The sequence below is a fragment of the Macrobrachium rosenbergii genome, chromosome 52 (assembly GCF_040412425.1).
Source record: "Macrobrachium rosenbergii isolate ZJJX-2024 chromosome 52, ASM4041242v1, whole genome shotgun sequence".
Classification (NCBI taxonomy): domain Eukaryota; kingdom Metazoa; phylum Arthropoda; class Malacostraca; order Decapoda; family Palaemonidae; genus Macrobrachium; species Macrobrachium rosenbergii.
The window spans coordinates 16,615,776-16,639,275 of NC_089792.1; the positions used below are offsets into that span (position 1 = coordinate 16,615,776).

General features: G+C 33.9%; 1 protein-coding gene across 1 annotated transcript in view; it reads right to left on the reverse strand.

The window, feature by feature from the left end:
• The window catches only part of gig (tuberin), a 103,938-nt gene that overhangs the window by 72,633 nt on the left and 7,805 nt on the right, over positions 1-23,500 (reverse strand). The window contains exons 3-14 of the mRNA XM_067095929.1: positions 22,561-22,754; positions 21,723-21,920; positions 20,152-20,326; positions 18,778-18,969; positions 16,787-16,928; positions 14,439-14,590; positions 13,268-13,440; positions 12,872-13,040; positions 10,647-10,877; positions 6,113-6,335; positions 3,096-3,254; positions 390-508 (exon numbers count right to left, since the gene is read on the reverse strand). Of these exons, the coding sequence (XP_066952030.1) occupies positions 390-508; positions 3,096-3,254; positions 6,113-6,335; positions 10,647-10,877; positions 12,872-13,040; positions 13,268-13,440; positions 14,439-14,590; positions 16,787-16,928; positions 18,778-18,969; positions 20,152-20,326; positions 21,723-21,920; positions 22,561-22,754 (2,127 nt within the window). The remainder of the gene's footprint in view (positions 1-389; positions 509-3,095; positions 3,255-6,112; positions 6,336-10,646; positions 10,878-12,871; positions 13,041-13,267; positions 13,441-14,438; positions 14,591-16,786; positions 16,929-18,777; positions 18,970-20,151; positions 20,327-21,722; positions 21,921-22,560; positions 22,755-23,500) is intronic.

Genomic DNA, 23,500 nt, shown 5'->3' on the forward strand with positions numbered 1-23,500 from the left:
ATGGTCTTATGCATTCCTTACATATTTCTAGCTATCCAATCCAAAATTAACAAGAATCAGCACTCTGACTATTCCAAAGGAAGCTAAAATTTGTCACAATAGTGCAAGATGAAAACTAATATGATTAATGATAGTCTGAAATGTACAAGGACTCAATGTTAAGGAGTATATTACAAATGGTTTTTTGACTGGTGGTGTTGATCCTCCTAAAAGGCAACAGCAACATACTTTTCTAGTTATCCACACTGACAATATACGTATGGGCATTTTACTCTTCAAAGGGCAAAAAAAATTCTGTATTTCCAATGCCTATAACACACTCTATAAGACAATATAAAGCTATGATATGAAATCCTTAACTGCATAAATAATAGGAAATAAAAACTTACTAAGGCACACAGAGCTAGCGCAAAATAATTTATGTTATTGCCATCACGAGACAAAATGAGGGCTCTATTCTGTAGGACCTGAGGCACTCTCTCAAGAATGAGACGAAGCACTTCCCAATCTGAAAGATTTGAAAAGATTATTTAAAGACTTGCACATTACTCTTATGCAGAAAAGAATATAAATGCATTTTCATGTTTCAAACATTAAGGTATAAAATCATTCCCCTTTCAAATAAAACAAGACTTAAATTCTTCACCCAATGCTTTTCTATTATATTAATTTAAGATGAAATTTAATATTCCTTCACGACCTTTGGAGTGGCAACCTCCAAAAACACATTTTCACTAGCCATTAATTAATTACCATTATTATCACATATTACTCAATATGAAAAATATAAACCATCATCATAATTACTAACTTAATACCACAGGTAAACAGGTTTCATGATATAAATAATGAATAAATACTTTAGCAATAACTCTACCTTTGCAGTTCATAATAGCTCTACTGTAATCTTCCTAATTTTGGCTCCCTTTTCATAGTTTTCCTTATCAGGGCAACACATACAAAGGAGGTTACTACGGGTTTTTGACAGTGGCCCTTGTACCTCAAGTAAAACAGATTTCTGTCCCTTAGGTTGCCCCAGCTGAACTAATTGCTGTCACTTAGGTTTGTCTATTTCCTAAGTGCACAACCTGAAACTTTATCTTACTTCAATTTCCACTTTACATGGAAAAAAAATTAAAATGTAGGTGGTCTAATTAAATAATTCAAATCTGCTTCCATTACAATCACATGCAGTTATAATCTTATCAAATCTGCTTCTAATGCAACTACAAGACAAACATTTCATATTGCAACCATTTCAATTGCATATAGAGCAATAAGCCTATATGTTAAGTTATAAGCCTTTCAAATCTACTTCCTTATAAACTTCATGTATAACTAAACCATCTGTTTCTATTTCAACTCCATGTATGGTTCTGTTATAGTTACTGCTATAGTTATACACCTTTTAAATCTGCTTCCATTTCAACTAAATACTGTAAACCTTTCAAATATACTTTCATCTCAAATACAACTGATGCTGCTCACCTTTCAAATATGCTTCCCTTTTAACTACACTTAAAGCTACAAACATTTGAAATCTGCTCTGATTTCAATAACATTTAAGTCTTAAGAGTCTGCTTTCACTTTTAACATGCCAGGTTATTAACCCTTCAAACATGCTTCCACTTCTCCACTAAGTACCTTTCAAATCTGCTTCTACTTCAACTATACGTAAAGTTATAAACCTCTCAGATTTGGTTTCCCTTCACTATATGTGAAATATGAACCAAATTCTACTATGGCACCGCTGAGCATTAATTGTTCATGGTGTGCATGTAACCTTTGCTATCTAACACACCCTTTCCCCATTTCACTTCAACACCACAGGTCCCTCTGGCTCTCTGTCTTCAGAGACTTAAGTTCTGTGCCCTTTCTTCCCAATCATTTACTTCATGTTAGCATAAAAAATAAAATATTCATTCACATATCTTTGGAAGTCAATGCTCACTCAAGAGACAAGACATAGCACAGTAAAATATGTCTTTCTCAGACATAGGTTCTAATGCTCAAGATTGATTCCACAGGGGTTTTCAGTGGCTCAGTCCTTCCCACTTCCACTGAGATTTGGTCTAACTTCAAGTACAAGGCTGGTGGTGAAGCATTTGTTTTTCTATAGAACCCTACAAAAATTTCTCCCAGCCCATGAATCAAACAGTACAAATTATAGGACAGCTGCTGGAAGCACCTCTGACAATTTTGAGGACTGAGTGTTAGTAATGGGTTTGTGTTAAGAAAAATTCTGGAAAAATTAAACATTTTTCACTCACCAGAAATTTGTAGAAACTACATCCATAAATGTTAGTCCATAATTTAATAAATTCTTAACCATACCTATTAAAGTGACTAATACTTCAGCCACAGGAATTAAGTATATATCCATCACAACTCATCAGTTTAACAAAGGACTGTACTGTATACCAATGAATTTTTCAACAAAACTTTTAAGCAAGATTTCAAAATTTCTACTAATCTGTGGTAGCCCTTTTTGGTAAGGAGGGTGCTGATTAAATTGTCTCATGTGGGGTACATAGTGGACTGTACTGTAAGTTTTTTTTTTTACAATGTCTCTTAACCCCACTCTTATTCTTTCTTTCTTTTACATAGCATCCATTTCCCTGGTCTCTACCTACCAAGCTTCCCAACTTCTTTAACTTTACCCTTCTCCAGTTTTCCAACTCTCCTTAAAGATATACAGTATTAGTTAAATTGAAATGATGTTGATAAACAACTTACAACAATTCAACTTGACTCTCTCACACACACACACACACACAAAAGACTACCGCCTGATAAAATTTGGAGCATAAAAGGCTACTGCCTGATAAAATTTGGTGCACAAAAGGCTACCGACTGATAAAATTTGGTGCAGTTTGAAAAAGTACCACCAGTCAGCATCTGGGTTCCCATACATCACACAGAAGTTCTCATTAAATTTTCAGGAAAGGTTATTCTAAATTCTAAGAGATCTACATCAATTTACTCATGCAATGCAGCCCAAAGTAAAAACTATAAAAAAAATGATCAATTTCATTACAGAAGAGTGCTAAGCATTTTTTTAAACTAAATTAAAAAATTAATCAATCTACGCAAACCTTTTTCTTTATTCATGGCCACGATGACTGTCATTGCTGCCTGAATAAGGGAAAGATGAGTCACTTCAACCTTGGACATTGACGACTGATCCGACACTACAATTGTTGAATCTTTTGATGTTAAATCGCTGTCTTCATTTGCAGTCTCTGAAGAAATAACTGAAATGATGAAGCTCCTTAAAGATGTTAAATGGGAAAAAATATATACCTATATCTATTATCCAAAATCAAAAGAAACTCAAGCATAGAGTACAGTACATAAAACAGAGTTGACAAACATTCTTAATAGTTTATAACTCAGTAGACTATTCTCTAAAAAAAAAATTCTGCCTATGATCACATCAAAAAGTAAAAAGGTTCTTGCACTGACAATTTTGTTACCTGCTGCATTACTTTCTGCCTTTCCCGGTAATGCCTTCCATGTGGCTAGTTGTTTAAGCAAGATAAAGTTGAGCAAACTGTCTTTAAATGATGCATTAAGAGCAAAAGACAAGTTAAATAATTTTTCACAAGGAAAGAATCTATTTGAAAAGATTATCATACAATTAAATTTAGTAGTATTTAATTAGTAAAATAAAAATGTAAAAACCCACAGTTTTATCTTATGGGCAGTCATGAGACAAAATATTTTTTGGAGAGTTAGACTATTTAGGAAATCCAGCTTTTTGGTTTAAAAATACAGACTGATTATCTAGTTTCATAGGTTTATTACATGCAATGACTCTTGAGATAGTCAGTAATACAGTACTCTGATTTTCTCTAGGTTCGATGACTGCTCTAATCCTACCCTTCACACCCATATACTATACTTTCTCTTCTTTCACTTGAGGCTCACCTGCAGTTACTCCTGTGCCATTACTACTATTTCCTGAATCTTATATATCTTCAAGGAAAACTTTGTATTGTTTCTCACTAATAAATTATACAAGCTAATAAAAAAAACTAGAATCAATGGCAGTGATCAACATTTATTGTTGAATAAGGGAAATCAACCAAATTACTCCTCCCCAAATCTGAGGCGAATCAGTTTGATCATTTTAGGATTTTTTTTTGGGGGGGGGGGTGTTATCTCACATTGCAATTTAGTGCACAGAAATAGGCAAGGATAAATGGGATAACCAAGTAATATATGCACATTTTTTATAAATGTAATTCTGTGCAGATACTTATCAGCCACCACTCATGTTCCAGTTCCTGTCTGTAGACAATGAATAATATATATCTTGGGTGTTATGTCAAAATTTCAATTTACAGAAAGTGAAAGTAATGATTATAAAATCCAAAATAAAAATTTAGTTATCTTAAACATTTTCAGCCCATTCAAGTATAAAGACTAAAAAATTGTAAATTAAATTAAATTATATTAGTAATATTCCATTATTACAGAATGAACCCTTCAGTCTAGCCTGCTATATTTAAAATTTCAACTGGATAATAGTTTTGAAGGGCTTGTATAGCCTGATGTAGAGCCATATACTTGGCATCCACAGAAGAGTTGTCTTTTATAACATCATGGTTGATCTGTCAGTTCTCAAAGCTTAGTCCCATTTCATAATGAAAGACTCAGACTCTGCACTAGTGATTCCTGATTGTTCTCAATTAAGTCTAAAAAATGGAATAATTAGAACCACCTTTTTCTCTCCATTGTGACACTGTAGTCATGCAGATTGCTACATAGATATCGGCAAGGGACTCGCCGACTCAACTTGTTGCTCAAGGAAACATATAAGCAATCGTTGATCACTGTTCTCAATAAGAGCCAACATTATTTTTGAGTCGAGTGTGATAACAGTGACCAAACGACTGCTTATATGTTTCCTTGAGCAGCGAGCTAATGCAGCAAGTCCCTTGCCAACGTCTATATAGCAATCTGCATGAATAATGTCACAGTGGAGAGACTCCAAGAGGTGGTTTTCATCATTCCATTTTTGTATTTAACTGGGAAGGATCAGGAATCACTAGTGTAGAGTCTGAGCCTTTCACTATAAATGGGACTAAGCTTTGAGATCAACCATGATGTTCTCATAAAAGACAACTCTTCTATGGAAGCCAGGTATATGGCTCTACATCAGGCTATACAAGCCCTTCAAAACTATTATCCAGAACATACCCTTGCACAAATTAAAATTATACTTCACAAATTATATGAAGATGGTAAAAATGTAGAAATATGTTGGATTCCTGTCAATGTAGGCTTTATATAAAAATAAAGAAGCCAATAAAGTAGCCAGAGCTGCAATTACTTTGACAAGATCATAGGCAGATATTCCTATTAGCATTTATACATAATCCCTGTAACCCATTATAATCAATAAATGGCAGAATATATGGATAATGGTGATTGTATCATTTAAAACAGATTAAGCTTAATGTTGGATCATAGCATTCATCACAACCAAACAGATGACACATGTAATTCTGATTCTTCTTTGAATTGGTCACTTTTGTTTGAATCATGTAACTGATGAATACCCTACAGGATCTAGTCCCTATTTGTACAGAATGTAAAGTAACACTAAACCTAAATATTTTTTGTTTGAGTGTCCAAAATACAACTGAAAACAAAAACTAGGTTTTGGAAACAAATGAAATAAAAGAAATTTGTCAGAATCTTCATTTTCAATTAACCCAATTATAAAATAAAAAAAAAAACTGTAATAAGTAAAATCTAAACTTTATCATTAACAAAGGCAAATCCTTCAAGCAGTCCTGTGACAGCTGAATATATAGCTCAATGTGGTTTAATAATAATAAATAATAATAATAAATAATAAATAATAAATAATAAATAAATAATAAATAATAAAATAATAATAAAATAATAATAAAATAATAATAATAAAAATAATAAAAAAACAAACAATAATAATAATATAATAATAATAATAACAATAATAATAATAATTATATAGATAAAACGGGTTTTTTCAACTTGTTCATTCACAGTTTTTCAAAAAAGACCATTATTATTTTTCTAACAAAAAATATAACAGATAATACATAAAATTCTGAAATACCTGTATTAGAATCATTTAACCTCTGTTCTGGATCATCTTCACCTTGTTCATCAGCTGATGAGAATCTCTGGCTATGCTTGTCATTTACTAAAACATATGGAGTGTACTGTGGTAGCATAGAGGAAAAACTATCCTCTTCCTCTCCGTTATTTCTAGTTGGTGTACTGAGGAATCCCAGTTGACACTTTGAATTTGCTCTCATTTCAAATATCATTTCAAAGATCTGAAAGAAACAAAAATTTATTTACATTTCAATTAAACATAAATTAATCTATTTCACACTATGGTTAAATCTTTTAGAAAGGAAGGTTATATAGGGGATAAAACAGTCTAATCTGGCCTTTTCAACTTGTGTTCATCCACACTTACACTAAACTTCAAAAAGACACAACATATTTTAAAATTAATCTTGTTAATAAAATATAACAGATAATACATAAACAAAGAGCTAACACTTGTAAATATGTTATTTTGCAAAACAAGGTTATTTATAAATAAAAACCTGACTTTGTCCACTTCCATTACAACCTATCTTCAGGAATTCTACCTGGTTGTAAATTGATCTTCATAGACATCAATAATAATAATAATAATATTAATAATCCAAATAATAATAATCAATATACAAATATTCGGTTCTCTTTCTGAAAACATTACTTTTTATCTTTTATTATACAATTCAATAATTCGTTTTTCTGCACATTGTACACGATATTACTTTACCTAAATAACATTGCCAAACCCTTCAAATTTGTCTTCAAGTCATGATAAGTTCCATGGATGGATTTATCAATGGTTTGATCTTTTTCAAATTTGTTACAAACAGCCACAAATTCAAATGAGATCCTGGATGAAATTTACATGTACATGACAACAAGAATGTTTCTCTCTCACAATTGTGGAATGGTAAACCTTGCATAAATTCTTCCATTCTTTTTAACAGAATAATTTAATAAAATCAAATAATAATAATAATAATCCAATAATTATAATAATAATAATAATAATAAATAATATAATAATAATTAATAATAATAATAATAATAAAAGATCTTTTCAATTAATCTTATTCTCTTTTCAAAGGGGCTTCTAAAACTCCAATACCAATGGTGGCTGGGAACAAATTTTTACTGTAATGCTTTGTCTTCAAGATATAAGCACTAGCCATTCTCTTGAGAGTGATATAACCATCAAGTTTCTGGTTTGTCTGCAAAGCTAACAAATCCAGAATTCATTCTTGAGTTTTCTAATGGACATTGCAAATATTTCCGACCTCCCAAACCTCAGCAGGACAAGATTAACTTGTTCCAGGAAAGAATGGGTTCGTCAGTCAGATTGGGTCCAAGATCATAAGGGGCAGAATTCATTGGCTTTTACAGAATGGTACTCAGCAGTCTCCCAGATGGTAAAAACATAACCTAACAGGCTAGTCTGTCCTTGTAACAAATTGGTACTGGGAGGTTGCTTTCCCCTGATGAATGGAGCCAACATCTGCTCAGGACTACCAGCAAAGCTAAAAGACCTGAAAAGTTCCTATGTTGTGTTAAGGCTAATATACCTAGGAGATTTATCTGTTGCAAAAAGGCCCATATTGTATCACATTTATCAATCTTTTCATAATGATTACATGTGGTGCTTTCATGTCAGTCCTCAATAATAATAATAATAATAATAATAAAAAATTCTAACTAAAATAATAATAACAATAATTCTTTTCAAATAATAATAATAATAAATAATAAATTCTTTAAATAATCACTAATTTGACATTTTCTCCAACCTGTAAGGCGTAATAATATATAATGTTGCAAGATCTTTTTAATTAATTTTATTCTCCTTTCTCCACAAAAGGCTAATATCTTCAAAATGATGGTGTGCCAATGTTTTCCCATAAGTCTCTTCATGATTCTATATGGGCACTGGAAAAGCCACCATTGAATAGCTCTGAATAGTTTATTGAGTCAATTTTTCCTTAGAAGTATAAACAGAACACCTGAAGTTTCTACAGTTGGCCTCAACTTTACCACCAAATACTGCCCTGACCATTGCCTCCCCATCCCTGATGCCCTCATTGGGCAAAAGGAGGAATAACTTCATCGCACAACTCTATAGGAAACCCACAAACCTGGGAATGTGCTTGAATGGGGAGAATGAGTACCCAGAGAGATACAACAGCACTGCAATCAGTGCCTTCATTAGGATAGCTCTCTCACTGCTCTTCTTCGAAATACACACACACTGAATTATAATGTGTTGCCCAGGTCTTAACTAACAATGGGCATTCCAACCATGAAGTCACAAAATGCATCCAAAGGACCCTTGAAGACACCACTCTCTTTCATAAGGGTGGGTTTCACACAAACAATAAAGAGGAGAGCACCCCTGTCAAAACATCATAGAAGGGCATGTCTTCCCTACAGGCCCAGAGAAAAATGTCAAATTAATGATTTAGTACAAAAGCATAAGAACTAGTAGCCTGATTATGAGAAACAATCCAGGCCCTGTGTAGCCTCTGAAAAGACCCAACTTACCAGTAAAGATGCCCAGTCCAAAATACCTTGGCAATTCCAGCCCCGTTCAGTCTGCACCCGCATTTGAATCTCGGCTGGCCAATGAAAAGAACCAATTTCTGATGATAGAAATTCACTGGTAAATGATTGGCCAGTCCAAACCAATGGTTCCCACATAAAATAAGTCTAATCCTTGGGCCAGCTTGCGTGGTCTGGTTAAACTAAGGTATACTTACTTACATTGGTATGACCAAGATAAGATTTTCCAAAAGGATCTCCTGCCACAGTCAGGAAGGCATCATACGTAAATCACGCTAAGAATGACCATAATATTAAAATACAATGAAATGATATAATTTCCAATATGGGAATTATCGATATGCAACAGATCATTGCCACCTTTGCCTCCTGGAGGCTCTACACATTGGAAAGGAGAGGCCTAGCCTTAACACCATCCGGGAAATTTCTCCTCCCAACAGTGGAATGTAGAATGCTACCCATGGAGTTCCCGAGCTAAATGAGCGGACCAATCAGGAGCTGCCTCCATCTGCTGTAAGCAACCTTCCAGTATCACCCAGCCTGTCTCCAACGTCCAATGTGCAGACTGTGCAACCATCAATGTTTGGGAGAAGGCTTTGCTCTGGGGCACTAATCCCCTAACAGCCAATTAGAATTCAGCTCCCCTCTGATCTTGGACCCTTTATATACTGACTGATGAACCCATTCTTTCCTGAACAAACCTACCCTTTTCTGAAAAAAACCAACAATATGGTCGAAAATGTTGACGATGCCATTAGAAAACTCGAAAATGACGTTGAGATTTAAGTTACCGTATGCAGACAACTGAAACTCTGCGTTTATATCATATCACGTGCCATGTTGAAATTATGCCTGCGTATACCAGAATAAAAAGTGACTATATTCAGAATTACTGCATTTCCCCTTATCCAGATTATGTACATTGGCCAGCTCTTAGCAGATACCAGCCTTCAAGAAAAGAGAATAATAAGATTAATTGAAAAGATCTTTTATAAAATCAAATCCATTGATGCTGCCATTCTTTTTAACAGAACATGTTTAAAATATTTAATTAAATACAGCAGCATTGCAGCCATTCTTTTTATATATATATATATATATTTTTTTACTGTTTTCTCTCCTTATTACATTCATTTTATAAAATGTTTCACAATGAAAGCATGAACGATAAACCATCAACAGAAAATCATTTACTCTAAATTACATTTAAAAAACCAAAAGTTTAAACACTGAATAACTGTGGCAAATTTACTGTAGTTAGTCAGTGTTCTGGCATCAATAATATAATCTCTTCTCTATCTATAAGCATGTCTATAACAGAGTTGTGTTTGTATTTCTTTTCCCCAGTTGCATTGTGTAATGGAAGGCATAAGTGCTCCTTCCATTCTCAAACAGTTCCAGCTAATGACACTCAGGCCATGGGAATGAGGGAGTAAGTCAACTAGTGCAGATAGAAACTAGTGACATGCATCATAAGAGGGACAACTCATACATCTACCATCTTTTACTAGTGGTGGTAGTTAATCCAGTGCCTTAGTCTTAAGGTATATTGATTTCTTTCTTATATTTGATGCTCTCTCAACATACCCTTAGTTTCAAGTCAAAGTTCTGGCTGGTGCTCTTACTAACATTTACTTTTATTCTATTGGAACATAAACTTCCTGTTTTCTAGCCTATTAAACCACCATACAGTGCTATATTAACCAATATAATAAATTTTTCAAAAATGAAACTGCCTTTTCTACAGTTTGTATATGGGATAAACCTCCATTACAAGATTTGAACAGATACATTCCACATTTAGCATGTTGTAATCATAAGAAAGTTTTCAAAACAAGGAAACAATAAGGCACATGGAGAAACCAAATCCAGTAAATTTTTACTAAAGAGTTTGTGCCTCTGAATTTCAATAATCTGCAGATTTATTAACATTACCCTCCCAGAAGTAAAATGAAAACTTGCAAAACAAACTTGTATTTCTTTACCTGAAGTCTGACTCTTGACACGCCATCCATTATGGCCTGCTTGCGATAATGATGCTCCATGCACAAAATCAAGATCTTATAAGCTTGAATTGCATGTATTGAAGGCAATTCCCATAATTTCTTTTTGAATATTCTTATCAAACCAGCAACAGCTGCAATGACATCTGCAGCTTCACTCTCACGTAACACTTGGTCATTTTCTTTTGTATTATTGTAAGGAGCAATGACAATCTGCAAGAGGCAAAAAGAAAAATTAACATAATTAAATAATTAAAGATATTGTTAATAAAATACATCAAAAGTAAAAGGACAGGAAACTTTGTCAAAACAGGAAAATAGAGTAATATACAACAGCTTATTTTTACAATTAACACACTGTAGCTATGAGATGAATTTATAAGTGTCTGTGACCTACATCATTCTTTATTTTTATGAAATTTTAACTATTCCTTAAGTTATTTCAAACTGTACAAAGAGGCTAAGCTTGCAAATAAAATTAAGTTAACATTACAAACGTAAATACAACATAAATTAATTTTAGTGTCAAAAAATACAAACAAAAGGAATATGACCAAACCTTTCAACATAAATTCTTTTACACTTACAACAGGTAAAAGGCATAGGGCAAAAATACAAAACCCAAAATAGGTTCTTTGAATATTTTTCCATTTTTGTATAGCTTGTTGCCTTTTGGTGTTTTTATCTCTTTGAGTTGGTTTATATGTGGAGCTTCAGAATCAATTGTGATTCAGCAATACTATGGACACTTTACATTTTTACAACAAAAACAATGCAAAGACAAGTAGGAATGTGGCAAAGTCACCAATGATATTATGAAGATATGAAGACCAGAATTTTGAAACTGGTAGCTGCTAAGGCATTCCTTTGCTTACTTACACCACCCATACATTCACATAGTCTGTGTCATGCACTTTGAAAGGTTTGAAGGTCACTAATGAACAGCAGAGGAAAAGAAAATGACCATAAAAAACATTGTCAGTGTTCCAGCATCTCTCCATAGGCAATGGCTGCAGATGTTTCAGTAGGCAAACCTTTACAAACAACCAAACCCCCTTTTTCCCCCCACTCTCTCCATCCCTAGTTCACAAGAACAGTAAGGTAATATACCAGTGAAAATCTATCATGGGCAGAATGAGACGAATTTGGGACCCATAGAGTGCAAAGTGCCAACATTTCCACTGAGCTATCACAATCACAGTATAAGGGAAAAATAAGATAAAATAGTAAAAGTATAGACAATTATAGTTACATGCAAAAAATTTGCCACATTGAAATATTAAAAATTTCAAATTAGATTCTTTTTATCATCTTTAAGTCACTATGTGGTACTGAACAATCTTATGCCAAAATATCAAAGTAAATTTTTATTACAGGAGAAAGTTTAAAAAATACCAGCTTTGTAACAAGTCTGCAATTTAGGAATAGGACTGACAGAGATTAAGGCCTCTGCTACAAGCCCCAACCACAAGACAAGGGATAGAAAATAAAGCTTAGGATTAAAAATCAAATGAAACAAAGTACTACAAGAAAGTATGATAAACAAATCTAGAAAACTAAAACACATGAAAAAGGAATACCATTTCTTAAAACTTTACAAGGATAGCTTATGGAGTTTACATAGCAAGTTATAAAAAAATGGTGTTCCAACATCTACAATATACAACATCAGTATGGTTACAGTAACATAAATTATGATTTGCTGACCATAGACGAGGAAAAACACAGTAAATGCAATACAGTATTAAGGATAATGTGATAATTAAAAGACTGTCAAAAGTTACAGTAAGCACACTAAAACAACAAATAAACAAGAATGTGGAGTGAAGAGTAAATGCTTCAGTTAGACTACTGTTAAGCTTCAATATCTAATTACATCCAAAATAAATCAACAAATACCTGAATAGCCCTTTTTCTGCCTTTTAGTAGATTTCTCAATACCCTGTACTGAAAGTTTGAACATGCAGAAGTATTGCATTTGAGATAATCCATTCAAGGGTTAAGCAAAATTCCTCCCTTAAAAGAAACAAATCTTAAGGAAACTCGAACAGGAACTTCATAGGTTCTTGCTATTGTTCTAAGATAGCATTTTTCCATTTTTTAGATTCAATACCCTTTGCATTATTCCTAAGACTAAAAACTGAAAGTGTAATTCTGATAACAGCCAACTCTCCGTTCCCCCAAATAAACATATTGCTTATAAATACCTTTTCTAATAAAGAAAGAATATCTGGAACAACAGAAGACCTTTGTGTCACAGCAATGTGTACAAGGAGATTTACTGCTGCTGTTCTCACACCAACATTACGTTCTTTTTCAATACCTTCCATTTGGATGGTTACCACATTCCTCACCATGTCTGTGCCATAGAGGTACCTAAAAATTAAAATTCATTATATAATGGAATATAACAAAATCTGTTTCTAAAGGGGTTTGTACCAAGAGCTGAACAAAAAACCTTAGATATCTTCAAAATTCATGAAAACTTCACTTTACAGCTATTTTACTACCAGACAACACTAAAATCAGGAAAAAATTAGATAATGGCTAAGCTTAGTTCCTTTTCCACATTTTTCAACTGTGATATTAAATCATTATGTTACCTGTTGTTGTTATAAACATCTGACAAGATGGCCAGCGCCTTTGTTCTTACAGCTGGTCTTGGGTCATGGCAATAGTACTGATTGAGAAGAGTACCAAGTTTAGCTAACCAGTGGGGATGTAGAGGATCCATGGCTTGAGCCTGGTGGTCTAGCAGTCTGAGAACTGAGGTTTCCTGAGAAGAGATAAAAACAAATGTCATTGCTTTATTACTACAGTATAAGAGAAGTTTAACCAGACCAAGATAAACTTTCAACTTGCAAATGTTTGGCCCAAAAGGATGTTTAATAAATTGCAGTTTTCAAATTTAATAACTACACAAGTAAAAAATGTCGAGAACTAACAAATTTTCTTAAATGATTCATTGAGAAATTTGGCATTTGATGTTTATTAAACATTTGCTATTTATTAAAAATACATGGATCAAAAGTGTTTGACCATTTCCTAGACAAGATAAAATTACTTCAATATGATGCCCAATTTGGTATGAAAATGCCACAGTCCATTGAGGGACCTGTTTTATCTGATTCACTATTTCAAGTTTGCCATTTATTAAGAAAAAATAAGTTTCAGAGATGTTAAATAACCACTGGAGGCAATGGTTCCCTTTGATTTGGTCATCATTACTGCACAGCAATACTATTCAAAAGAACTACAGTATAAAAGCAAACTCATCCACTAATGAATGGTCAAAAATAAGTTTTTCTTAAACCTTTCCTAATCCACAAGCATGCCACTCTTTGAAAAACCAGTCTATTTCCAATTATAAATTACCATTCAATAAATTATAACTAGCAGGAAAAACCATCCCCTGCCTGCAGGTTCAATTTTTTACCCAGTGAGCGATGCAAGATTGACAAAATCTAATATAGGGGTTTGGAAGAATGGAACTCATCATGAAAAAACCATTATAAACTATGAAACAGACAAAACTTTAGAAAATTTAACTGTACAGTATTTATATGAAGATACAAACCACTATAGCAAGAAGTTCAGTAACTATTGAAATGGGAGAGAATTACCATGAATAGTGGAGGAATCAAGACAAATGTTACTTCAAATGTGTTGGCTCATTTATATCAGCATGAAGGCAGTGTGAAGCAATGTTTGTATCTTCAGATCAACACTTAAATTCAAACATGATAGTTAAATATAAATACAGGAATTACTTACTGGTCGAAGATGTGCATATTTATCAACAAGAGAGAAGAATTTATCATATGATCCCCCAAACTGTTGTAATTCAATCAACTGCTCAATGACATCCATTATGTCTTTAAGTACATTAAGGATAGACTGTTTCTCAAGGCCCTCCTCCAAAGAAACTGGAAGCATAAGTAAGGAAACATGCATACTGGTTAATTAAGAAAGAAAATCAAGCTGTGAAAACATATAAGTAATTTAAAACAGCTTTGCTGGCCTGCAAAAAATCCAAAATAAACAAAAATTATATTTACTGAAAAAAATACGTTGTTCACAAAGAATTCTTCTTATCCACTCTAAAGTAAGACAACACTCTTGCTTTATTCATACCTGCTCTATCTAAAATTATTTGAACACAAGTATTGATCAAAATTCCCAAAAACTGATGAAGTTCCTGAATCTTTACAATCAAACTGCTCAACAACACAGTAATTACAAACATTAAAATGCAGTAATTACTTATCCATTTCAAAAAATCTCTCCATATGATGGTTATGTTTTTAAATAAACAATGTTCCAATACCTTGTAACAATTAACCCAAGACATGGTAAAAATTATTACTATAACAATTACAGCAATCTTATTCTGACCTCATCATAGTTCAAATCTTTGTTACAAATGCCTATCAATTCTTTCAGTCTACCACCACAAGTTAAATTCATATACTGAAATAAACAAAAGCCTTAAAAACACTGTAATTGCTACAGTAACAATACATGTACTTATGAAAAAAATTTTCATATTCCTTTTGTTGACAACACACACAATTCACTTTAGTAATGTTCAGCAGCAAATCTGAGTCTTGCCTAATAAAATTTTAATGTACAAAATGCAGTCCAGTGTCAAAAAAATACTATTCAAGCCAACATAAATCAGTTCAGTAAATGTAACATCACTCTGGGATGTCTAAAAGTTTTGTCTGGAAACTAAAATCATCCATATCTATATTCTGTTTAATCCAATTTACATTCTGTATAACCCCAAGTTGTTCTTTGATATTTTTTTTTATTCACTAAGAAGTTAATGTGGCAATGTGAAACCTTCATAAAGTGTAGTCATCATATGAAAACTATGGACATGCATACATAATCAATATAACAGATCTGACAGTCAAATTTCTTATATCAAAGATTGCCTAAGGAAATTTTTTTTATTTACAGGATGAAATTGCAAAAGGAATATAATCTAAAGATATTAGATAGTCTGTGGAAAGATGGCAAAGGAGTGAATAATAAAAAACAGCAATACAATTGGTGGGCAAAGGAAAAATCCCTAAAACAACATATACAAAGTAGTATACTAATCATCATTACAATTCCTTAAAATAATACATTATGGAATGATTCTGACTGGCATGAACTTCAATCATAATCAAGCTCCCACACACGGTGAAATAAGAAAGAAAAGAGCAAAAAAATATCTGAATATACACTAAGTAGTAAGCTCCTAAAGCTAATGAATAAAAACTATAATAAAAAAAATGTGCTCTCTCAAGGGAAACAGACCCTACAAGACAATGAATGGCCATGGAATAGTGCATTTGGCATAGCCAGTTGCAAAAATATTGAGTATATGGTCACTAACTACCACAAGAAAGACAACCATGGCACCTAAGACAACTATTCTACAAACAGCAGCACATAATGCTGCGATCACCATCATCATCCTCTACATCCATAACGTATATGCCCAAATGCCTTCTCTGTCAAACACAGGGCATTAGTCTGCTTCACAGGCACAGTGTCAGCCCAGAGTATAGAGTATATACTATTCCTCCATCTTCTTCAAGATCCTTCAAAATATTAACAACTCGGGCAATCTTTCCCAAGTGTTTACTGATCACAGATATTTTCAGAGCTTAAGTTTTTTCTCAATATTCCTTCCATTCAATTCACCTCATGGATTTAGCACAAAATAAAAGTCACTTTATTTGGCAGGTACTTTCATCAGTAGTACTGTTTTTGCAGGGATAACCAGTTTCTCTTATTTTGCTACATTATGAAGCATTTTACTAGTATAAGAATTTTGCTTATATCTTCACTGCAATGCAAATTAGGAAATGGAAGAATGAAAAGAAATTAATGGCACATTAAAATAACTTCAACAGGTGTCTGCCCAGGGCAAGAGTGCATGAAGGCATTAAAGGATACCTTGCAGGAGTGGAAGGTCTTTATCCTTTCAAGATTATCATGATTATGCCGATGGGATTGTGTACACAATAAAACTAATTAAGATTACAGTAATGGGTTTGTACAAACAAACAGAGAACAATGCATGTACATATAAATCCTCTCAAATGTGAAAAAATATTTCCTACCATAGTGTTCAAACAGATTTGCAAGTGTGTCCAAAAGGAGATCCCACGAGGAGAGGTGAAGTTCTAGAGACAACTTTGATACAAGCTTCTGAATACTAAGTGCCACTTCATAAACAACCAACACATGGCCATTCTTTCCAGCCTGAAATGTAAAGATAATAAAAAATTGTGATACATTTTCTCCAAGATATACAATATCCTATATTATGACAAAGGTAATAGATCAATGAAGGCACTGCAGGCTAGAAGAAAATACAGTAACAATAATCTAGACAAAGTGGAAAACCAGTAGATTAATAGATTACTTGAAAATATGAGTAAACGGTAAAAACCAATGAAATACCTACAAGGTCCATACTTCTTTCCACAGTGAAGACATGGGCACTTTGCAAGGAGCAACAGCGATGATTTTCAAGATGTATTACAAATACTAAAAATAAATTATTTAAAAGTAATATGTATGTTTCCTAGGTATACAAACCAGAGACTTTTACACAGGAATATCCTTCAGTGTGAGATGGTGATAGTTGTTGAACTTGGTGACAAGATGGTTAACTAGTGGTTATGTGGGGTAAGTGGGAAAAAACCCTCACTCACCTACTGTCACTATGTACTCTTTCCTTCAGCCTCCAGGACAAAGAGTAGTTGAGGTGGGAACTTTGATGAAAAGCTCTAGGTTGCCAACCATGGAAAAATACAAATTAGTCTTAAAATTTTATACTTGTTTCCATGGAAATATAAATCATCACCTTTTATACTGAGGGGAGCCTTCTTATGTGAAAGGTCATCTCTGTCAACTAACTAGGAGCCTCCTTAGGTGAAAGGTCATTTCTGTCAACTAACTAGAAGTTGAACAGTCTACCCAAAAATGCCATGATTCTGGTCATCACAGTGAGCAAGGTATGCAATGGCTCCTGCAACCTACTCAGTCTGACATAGGGACAACAGAGTGGTAAGGCCCTGGGCCTGAGTGAAGGTGCCGAACCTCACTCAAGTGGGGAAAAAGACTGGAGAACCATGTGCTATATCCTAAGGGGTTGCACAAGTCAGATGGCAGCTATATCTTGGTTTCACTACCAAAAGAAGAGCAAGGGCCACTTTTGTTCCCAAAACTTTAAACTGGTTGCTTGATTCAGTAGCCTCCTCCATCTACTATTGGTCCAGAACATGCTTGGGCCACGCTACTGCTCTTTGCCTCTAGCTCATGTTCCTCCTTGCCCCTAGGCAGTGTCACATCCTTCCTCTCCTTGCCCCTAGACTGTGTCATACTCTCCTCCAAGGAAGCAGCAGTAGCTGATGCCTTAGGCCATCTTCCACAAGATGGAGGACTACTAATGGAAGCTCAACAGGTTGAGATCCTTGCAGCAACAGCAGATATAGCAGTTGACATAGTAGGGATAGGCAACTGACCTCCTGTATCAGTGCCCCACACTTGCCCGAGAAGGGGTGCACTTGGGAGAGGTGTAGGCAAGCATTCAATGATAAGGAGGATGTGGTAGGCTTACTCTTTCAGGTTACCTCCTTTACCAAAAATTCTCCCTTACAACTGATTATTTAATGGTGGGGATCCACATAAAAAACTGGAGGGGATTACAGCTCACTAAACATATTTGCTAAAGCCCTTCACGCCTCCGAATATGAATCTTTCTCCTGTATTAAAATCACATGTGTAGCTCACCAGTTAGGAGCAGCACAGCAAGAGGTCCTCACTTGATAGTGAAAGAAGAAAAAGTGCTTAGTGATTATGGGTGATGATGGGTATTCGCCAACTCACTTCCCCATAACCACCAATTAACCACCTTGTTGTCAAGTTCAACAGTTTCATGCTGAAGGATACTACTATATAAAAGTTGGTTTGCACTCAAGGTTGAAATCCATTATTCCTTGAAACTCTAATCATTCTTTTTAATTTAATCGTGAAGAAATAAATTTAATACAGCACTGTTTGAGCTGTGAAGAAATAACAGCAGCCAAGAAATCTCAAAACTAACCTGCTGTAGAGTAGGCAATACGGCAGCTGGCTTGTAATTCAATGAAGATACTTTATTATTGCCCCAAAGGGCTGATGTTAGAAAGAAGATGGCTCCTCTAACCATGTGTGGATCGCCATTGCTTTGAATCAGGCGACACAGAACGTAGAGCCCACTATTGCCCAAATGTGTCCCAAGAAGATTACGCATGATCTGTAACAAACGATGATTATATACAGGCTAAAAATAGCAATGTTTTTCTTACTATAAGGTATATCTTATCTAGATATCCACTCAGTATGTTAAAATCAAAATACTTTTTAACTAAAGAATATCGCCCTTAAAAATTCTGAATATTCTCCCCAAAGAATTAACTTTATCCTAGCACAAAATTACAGCCTTGTATGTAATCTGACCTAAAGAGCCTAATTTTTAAGCTCAGATGGTCTGGTCAAAATATCAGCAACTCTGTCTATTCATCAATTTTTATAAAAACTTTGCATTCAATTTTTTGGGGGGTTGCAAGTTTCAGAACACATGGAAGATGAAGTTTAAGCACAAAGGTCAACATAATGGTGTGAAAAAAAACAAAGCTTATGATGACAAAAATACAAGCAAGGGAAAAAGCAAAGGTAAAAAATTGGCAGTGACTACAGCATGCTGTGGCAGCTAGCAGGGGTGAATTTAATATCTTGTATTGAGTGTAACAGATGACACAAATTCACTGGTTTGTATAAGGAGTAAGGGATTATCAGTATAGTACCAAAAATATAAGTAATGGAGAAGAGATGAAAGACTATATGTTATGGTTGTTGTTGGAAGAGTGAACATGTCTACTAATATAAGGACAGTAAGAAAGAACAAAAATGTTCTGGAAAGGGAAAAATAGATTGCTAGACCAATGGTAAAATAAGTGTACTAATATTAGACAATACAAATCTTTGAAGCGTGCAAGTGAAGAACTTGCTGAGAGCTGGAGAGAGGAGAATTTCATCAAAATATCAGTAGTTATGTATCAAGAAAATTAACAGTATGAAGGACCAAACATCATAAAGAATGGATATTCAGAAAGTGGTCAAACAGAAGTGTGTGCAGACCTTAATAAAAAATCTAATGTAATGTTTAATGTAACACTGTTCATTATTATGATACTTGGCTCAGTCTCTGTGTTCATGATTATAATACCTGGTTCAGTCCCCATCTCATATACTCAACTTAGTGAACTTTGCTAATAATGGAATTCAAGACATCCTTCACAAACACTCAAAATCAACTAGATTTAGTATTTACATTTACCTACATCATAGGTAGTAAGTGCTATATTTTGTAACCGAGTAGACTATTCCCAGCACATGTTAATAAATATGATAGGACAAGAACATAATATATAAAAACCTTCCATGTTTCTTGAGTCAACTGTGGGACATTAACAGCCCTTGTGAGAGCAGTAATAAATGTTGGTAGAGCTGGTGATGGCAAGTAGGAGTAAGCCAAAACTGCATCAAGAACTCGAAGGCAGAGTAATGCCTCAGCTTCATTGTGTGCCTGGAGCAACTGAAGCACCACCTGCCTGCAAACATGGACAATAATCGTAAGAAAAACTGATCCTTAATTTATGTAATTCTTTTGCTTAGTCCAAACAGACCACTGGGCAACTAGTGAAAACTTCCATATGAAACTGAAAAAATTGTTTTATAAATTACTAGCATCAATAAAAATTTTTTCCAATAAGACAACTTCCACCTAGGAAGAAAACAAGTTACTAATTTAATACCATTCAAAGGAGGCAGCGAATTTACAAAGAAATTTCTTTTTCCCTTAGATATAGCTATTACACTTACACCAAGAATAAATAATTTTGTCTACATCAATTCTGATATAAAAATCCATTTGCAATCCTTTCATGTTCCTAAATTAACAATCTTAGCAAATTATATCTGATCTAAAAACACAATTAAAACTTTTCTTTTAAAGTCCCTGAGAAAATCTGCAAAACTCTGATCCTTCTAGATCCCTGGCTACTGTGTAAACAAAATGAAGAAGCAGCACCAGTTTAAAGTTACAATGGTTGGGTTTTGAATATGGGCCTCTGATGTTGGAGTGGCCAGATCAAAATGTTGCTCTGACCAGTTTCGAACTGAATGACCTGCTGATTCTGTGTTACTGTCTAGCAACAGTAATGAAAAGATACCTTTAGTCAATTCTTATGGTAATTTAAAAATAAAGTTTTTTGTAAATAAGTAGCAAAATATGCACCACATGTTCTAGATTTTAACTGACAAAACCAAGACAAATTTTGAGAATTGACATACAAATCTAGAAAATTTTCCCAAATTTCATTTCTTTCAAATTTCTTTGTATTTTTAGTGGCAGGCCCTTAAATCAATTTACAAATTAACACTATTAAATACTTCAGTAAATTCTATGTAGCTTCTAAATAGTAAATCAAAACATTACAATCCCTTTCCATAAAACTTTCTTTGCGCTGTCATAAAATACGTGACCAATTCATTTCCATACTGAACTGAATATCTTTTGTCTTTAACATAATACCTGACCACTAAAAAAAATAATTTCTAAACACAATTCATCTTGAGTATTATTATGATTTGAATGATATAGATGTGCCAAATTCCAATTGCTACAATAACTGAGATAAAAGTAAATTCATGGATTGCTATATCATAATTGTGGACTGAAGTTACTGGCTGAGTTGAAAGAGACATCAAACAAGACTATCCCTTTAGTAGATACATTAATTCTTCTTATTCTAAATAAAAATCATGTTCTCCTTCTGTCAAACTTTCTTACAACTTTCTTTTTTTAATATCCATCCCAGACCGAAACATTCACGATAGCTCTACAAAATTCAATATATTGACACATATGCCCTATATATCTCATATATTTCTGATCTGTAAAGTTAAAACCATTTCAAAAATCTTTAGGATAATAAAATTACTTACTTGACATAACCAGTCACCACTGTTTCATCAAGGTAGGCAGCATTGAATTTGACCAAATTCACTAGAAGATTTAGAGCATCTGTAGCCTGTGGAGATGCCAACACAAAAGGCAACCATTCTAATAAAAAAGGGCCAGCTAATTCTTCTATGTACTCCAACTGCTTTCCATCTGAAACTACTTCTCTGAAGAAGTCAAACCTAAAAGTGAAAAAAATTCCAAGCTTAGGAAATTAAGCTGTGAAGTTCAATAATTTGAATACCTAAATTTAGAAACAGATAGGTAGTCTGCCAAAATAGTACAGAGAAAAAAATTACACTGGAAAAAAAAAATCATCCCGCTGACTTTCATCGGAGAAAATGTTATCAAATTACAATTCTTTGATACATTAGTCACCATAGATTTTAACATTCATCTGCTATTTGGTCCCATTTAGAGATTTACAGTAAATGATGTTATTATACAGTAAACCAGCGTTTTTTTCCCCATCATCTAAAAACCCCTTTGGGGATGCCTCTTATGGTACATCTTGTGCAGCACACTGCAAACTGTACTTGTTTTTGCAGAATCCCTTTGGTTCAAGCTGCATTGTTATCTGCCTTGTGCATTGCCTTAGTTCTCTTTGGTCTACTCGAAATTAGAAAACTTCTTTTACTAACAACCATTCAAGAAAAAAAAAACCCTTACTTTACTTCATTTAAGCCATCTATAATTACACTATATTCCAAAGTTCAAAAATTCACTGTATCACAAACAAACTAATCCTTTGATTTCACCTATGCTAAACTGACTTGCTAAGGTTCACTACAATATTTTTCATTTACCCACGGTTGTACTCACATAGGACGTATCTCTTCCTGCTGATAATTTTCTGCAATATAATTATAAAAAACATGTCTCATAGCCCCTAGACGGTCATGTGCATGTGCAGCTGTTAATGTTGTAAGCATCTGAAGTGTTGCATGACGATGTTCAGCTGGACTTGTAAGAGACAGTAAGTCCTGAACCAGCAACCATAACTTTTCAATGCCATTCTGTAAAGTAAAAATTTTAAAAAGAAAATTCAGATAAATGTATATACAGGAATATTTATCAGCAATCATAAGTTTTAACACTAACACAGTATCTTAAAAGTAGTGCTAGATCCAAAATCCACTTACAAATCTCACCAATTTCCCTCATGCAAGCCCTGTCATAGCCTAACAAGATGTTTTTTATATATAGTGTGTAGACTCACTTAAGCAAAAAAAATATTAAACATGTGTGTAATGCATATACCATTATTAAGTCTTCAGACACAACATAAATGTTTTTATATTAACATTCTCTTTCCTGAGGTTTGATAGGCAATGAGTCCTCTTCACACCCTTCTCTTGTGCACTTTTTGCCTAAACACTCACCAGTCTAGACATCAACACTATCGTTTGATGAAAACGGCCTCTGTGAAATTCCCCAAATCAGTCTTTCCTGTGCTATATCTTCCACAAATCTCAACTCACCTCCAGTTACCCTCCATACAGTTCTCATCCAAGTAGGTCTGAGTAGTCACTCTCTTCTGGTGCCCACATGAGCATAGAGGTTGTTCAAAATACATGTCCAAACATCTCCATTTCCATTTCCCTTTCATCTCCTATAAATGGAATTTCTCTAATTTTTCTAACTCTATCCTGCCATCACCCTCTTAATATTCTTCTTAAGGCGTCAGATATACAGAACTATGATGCATGTCCATGCAGCAACACACAATGTAGCAGACGAAGTGCAATCTTACTTTCCTATG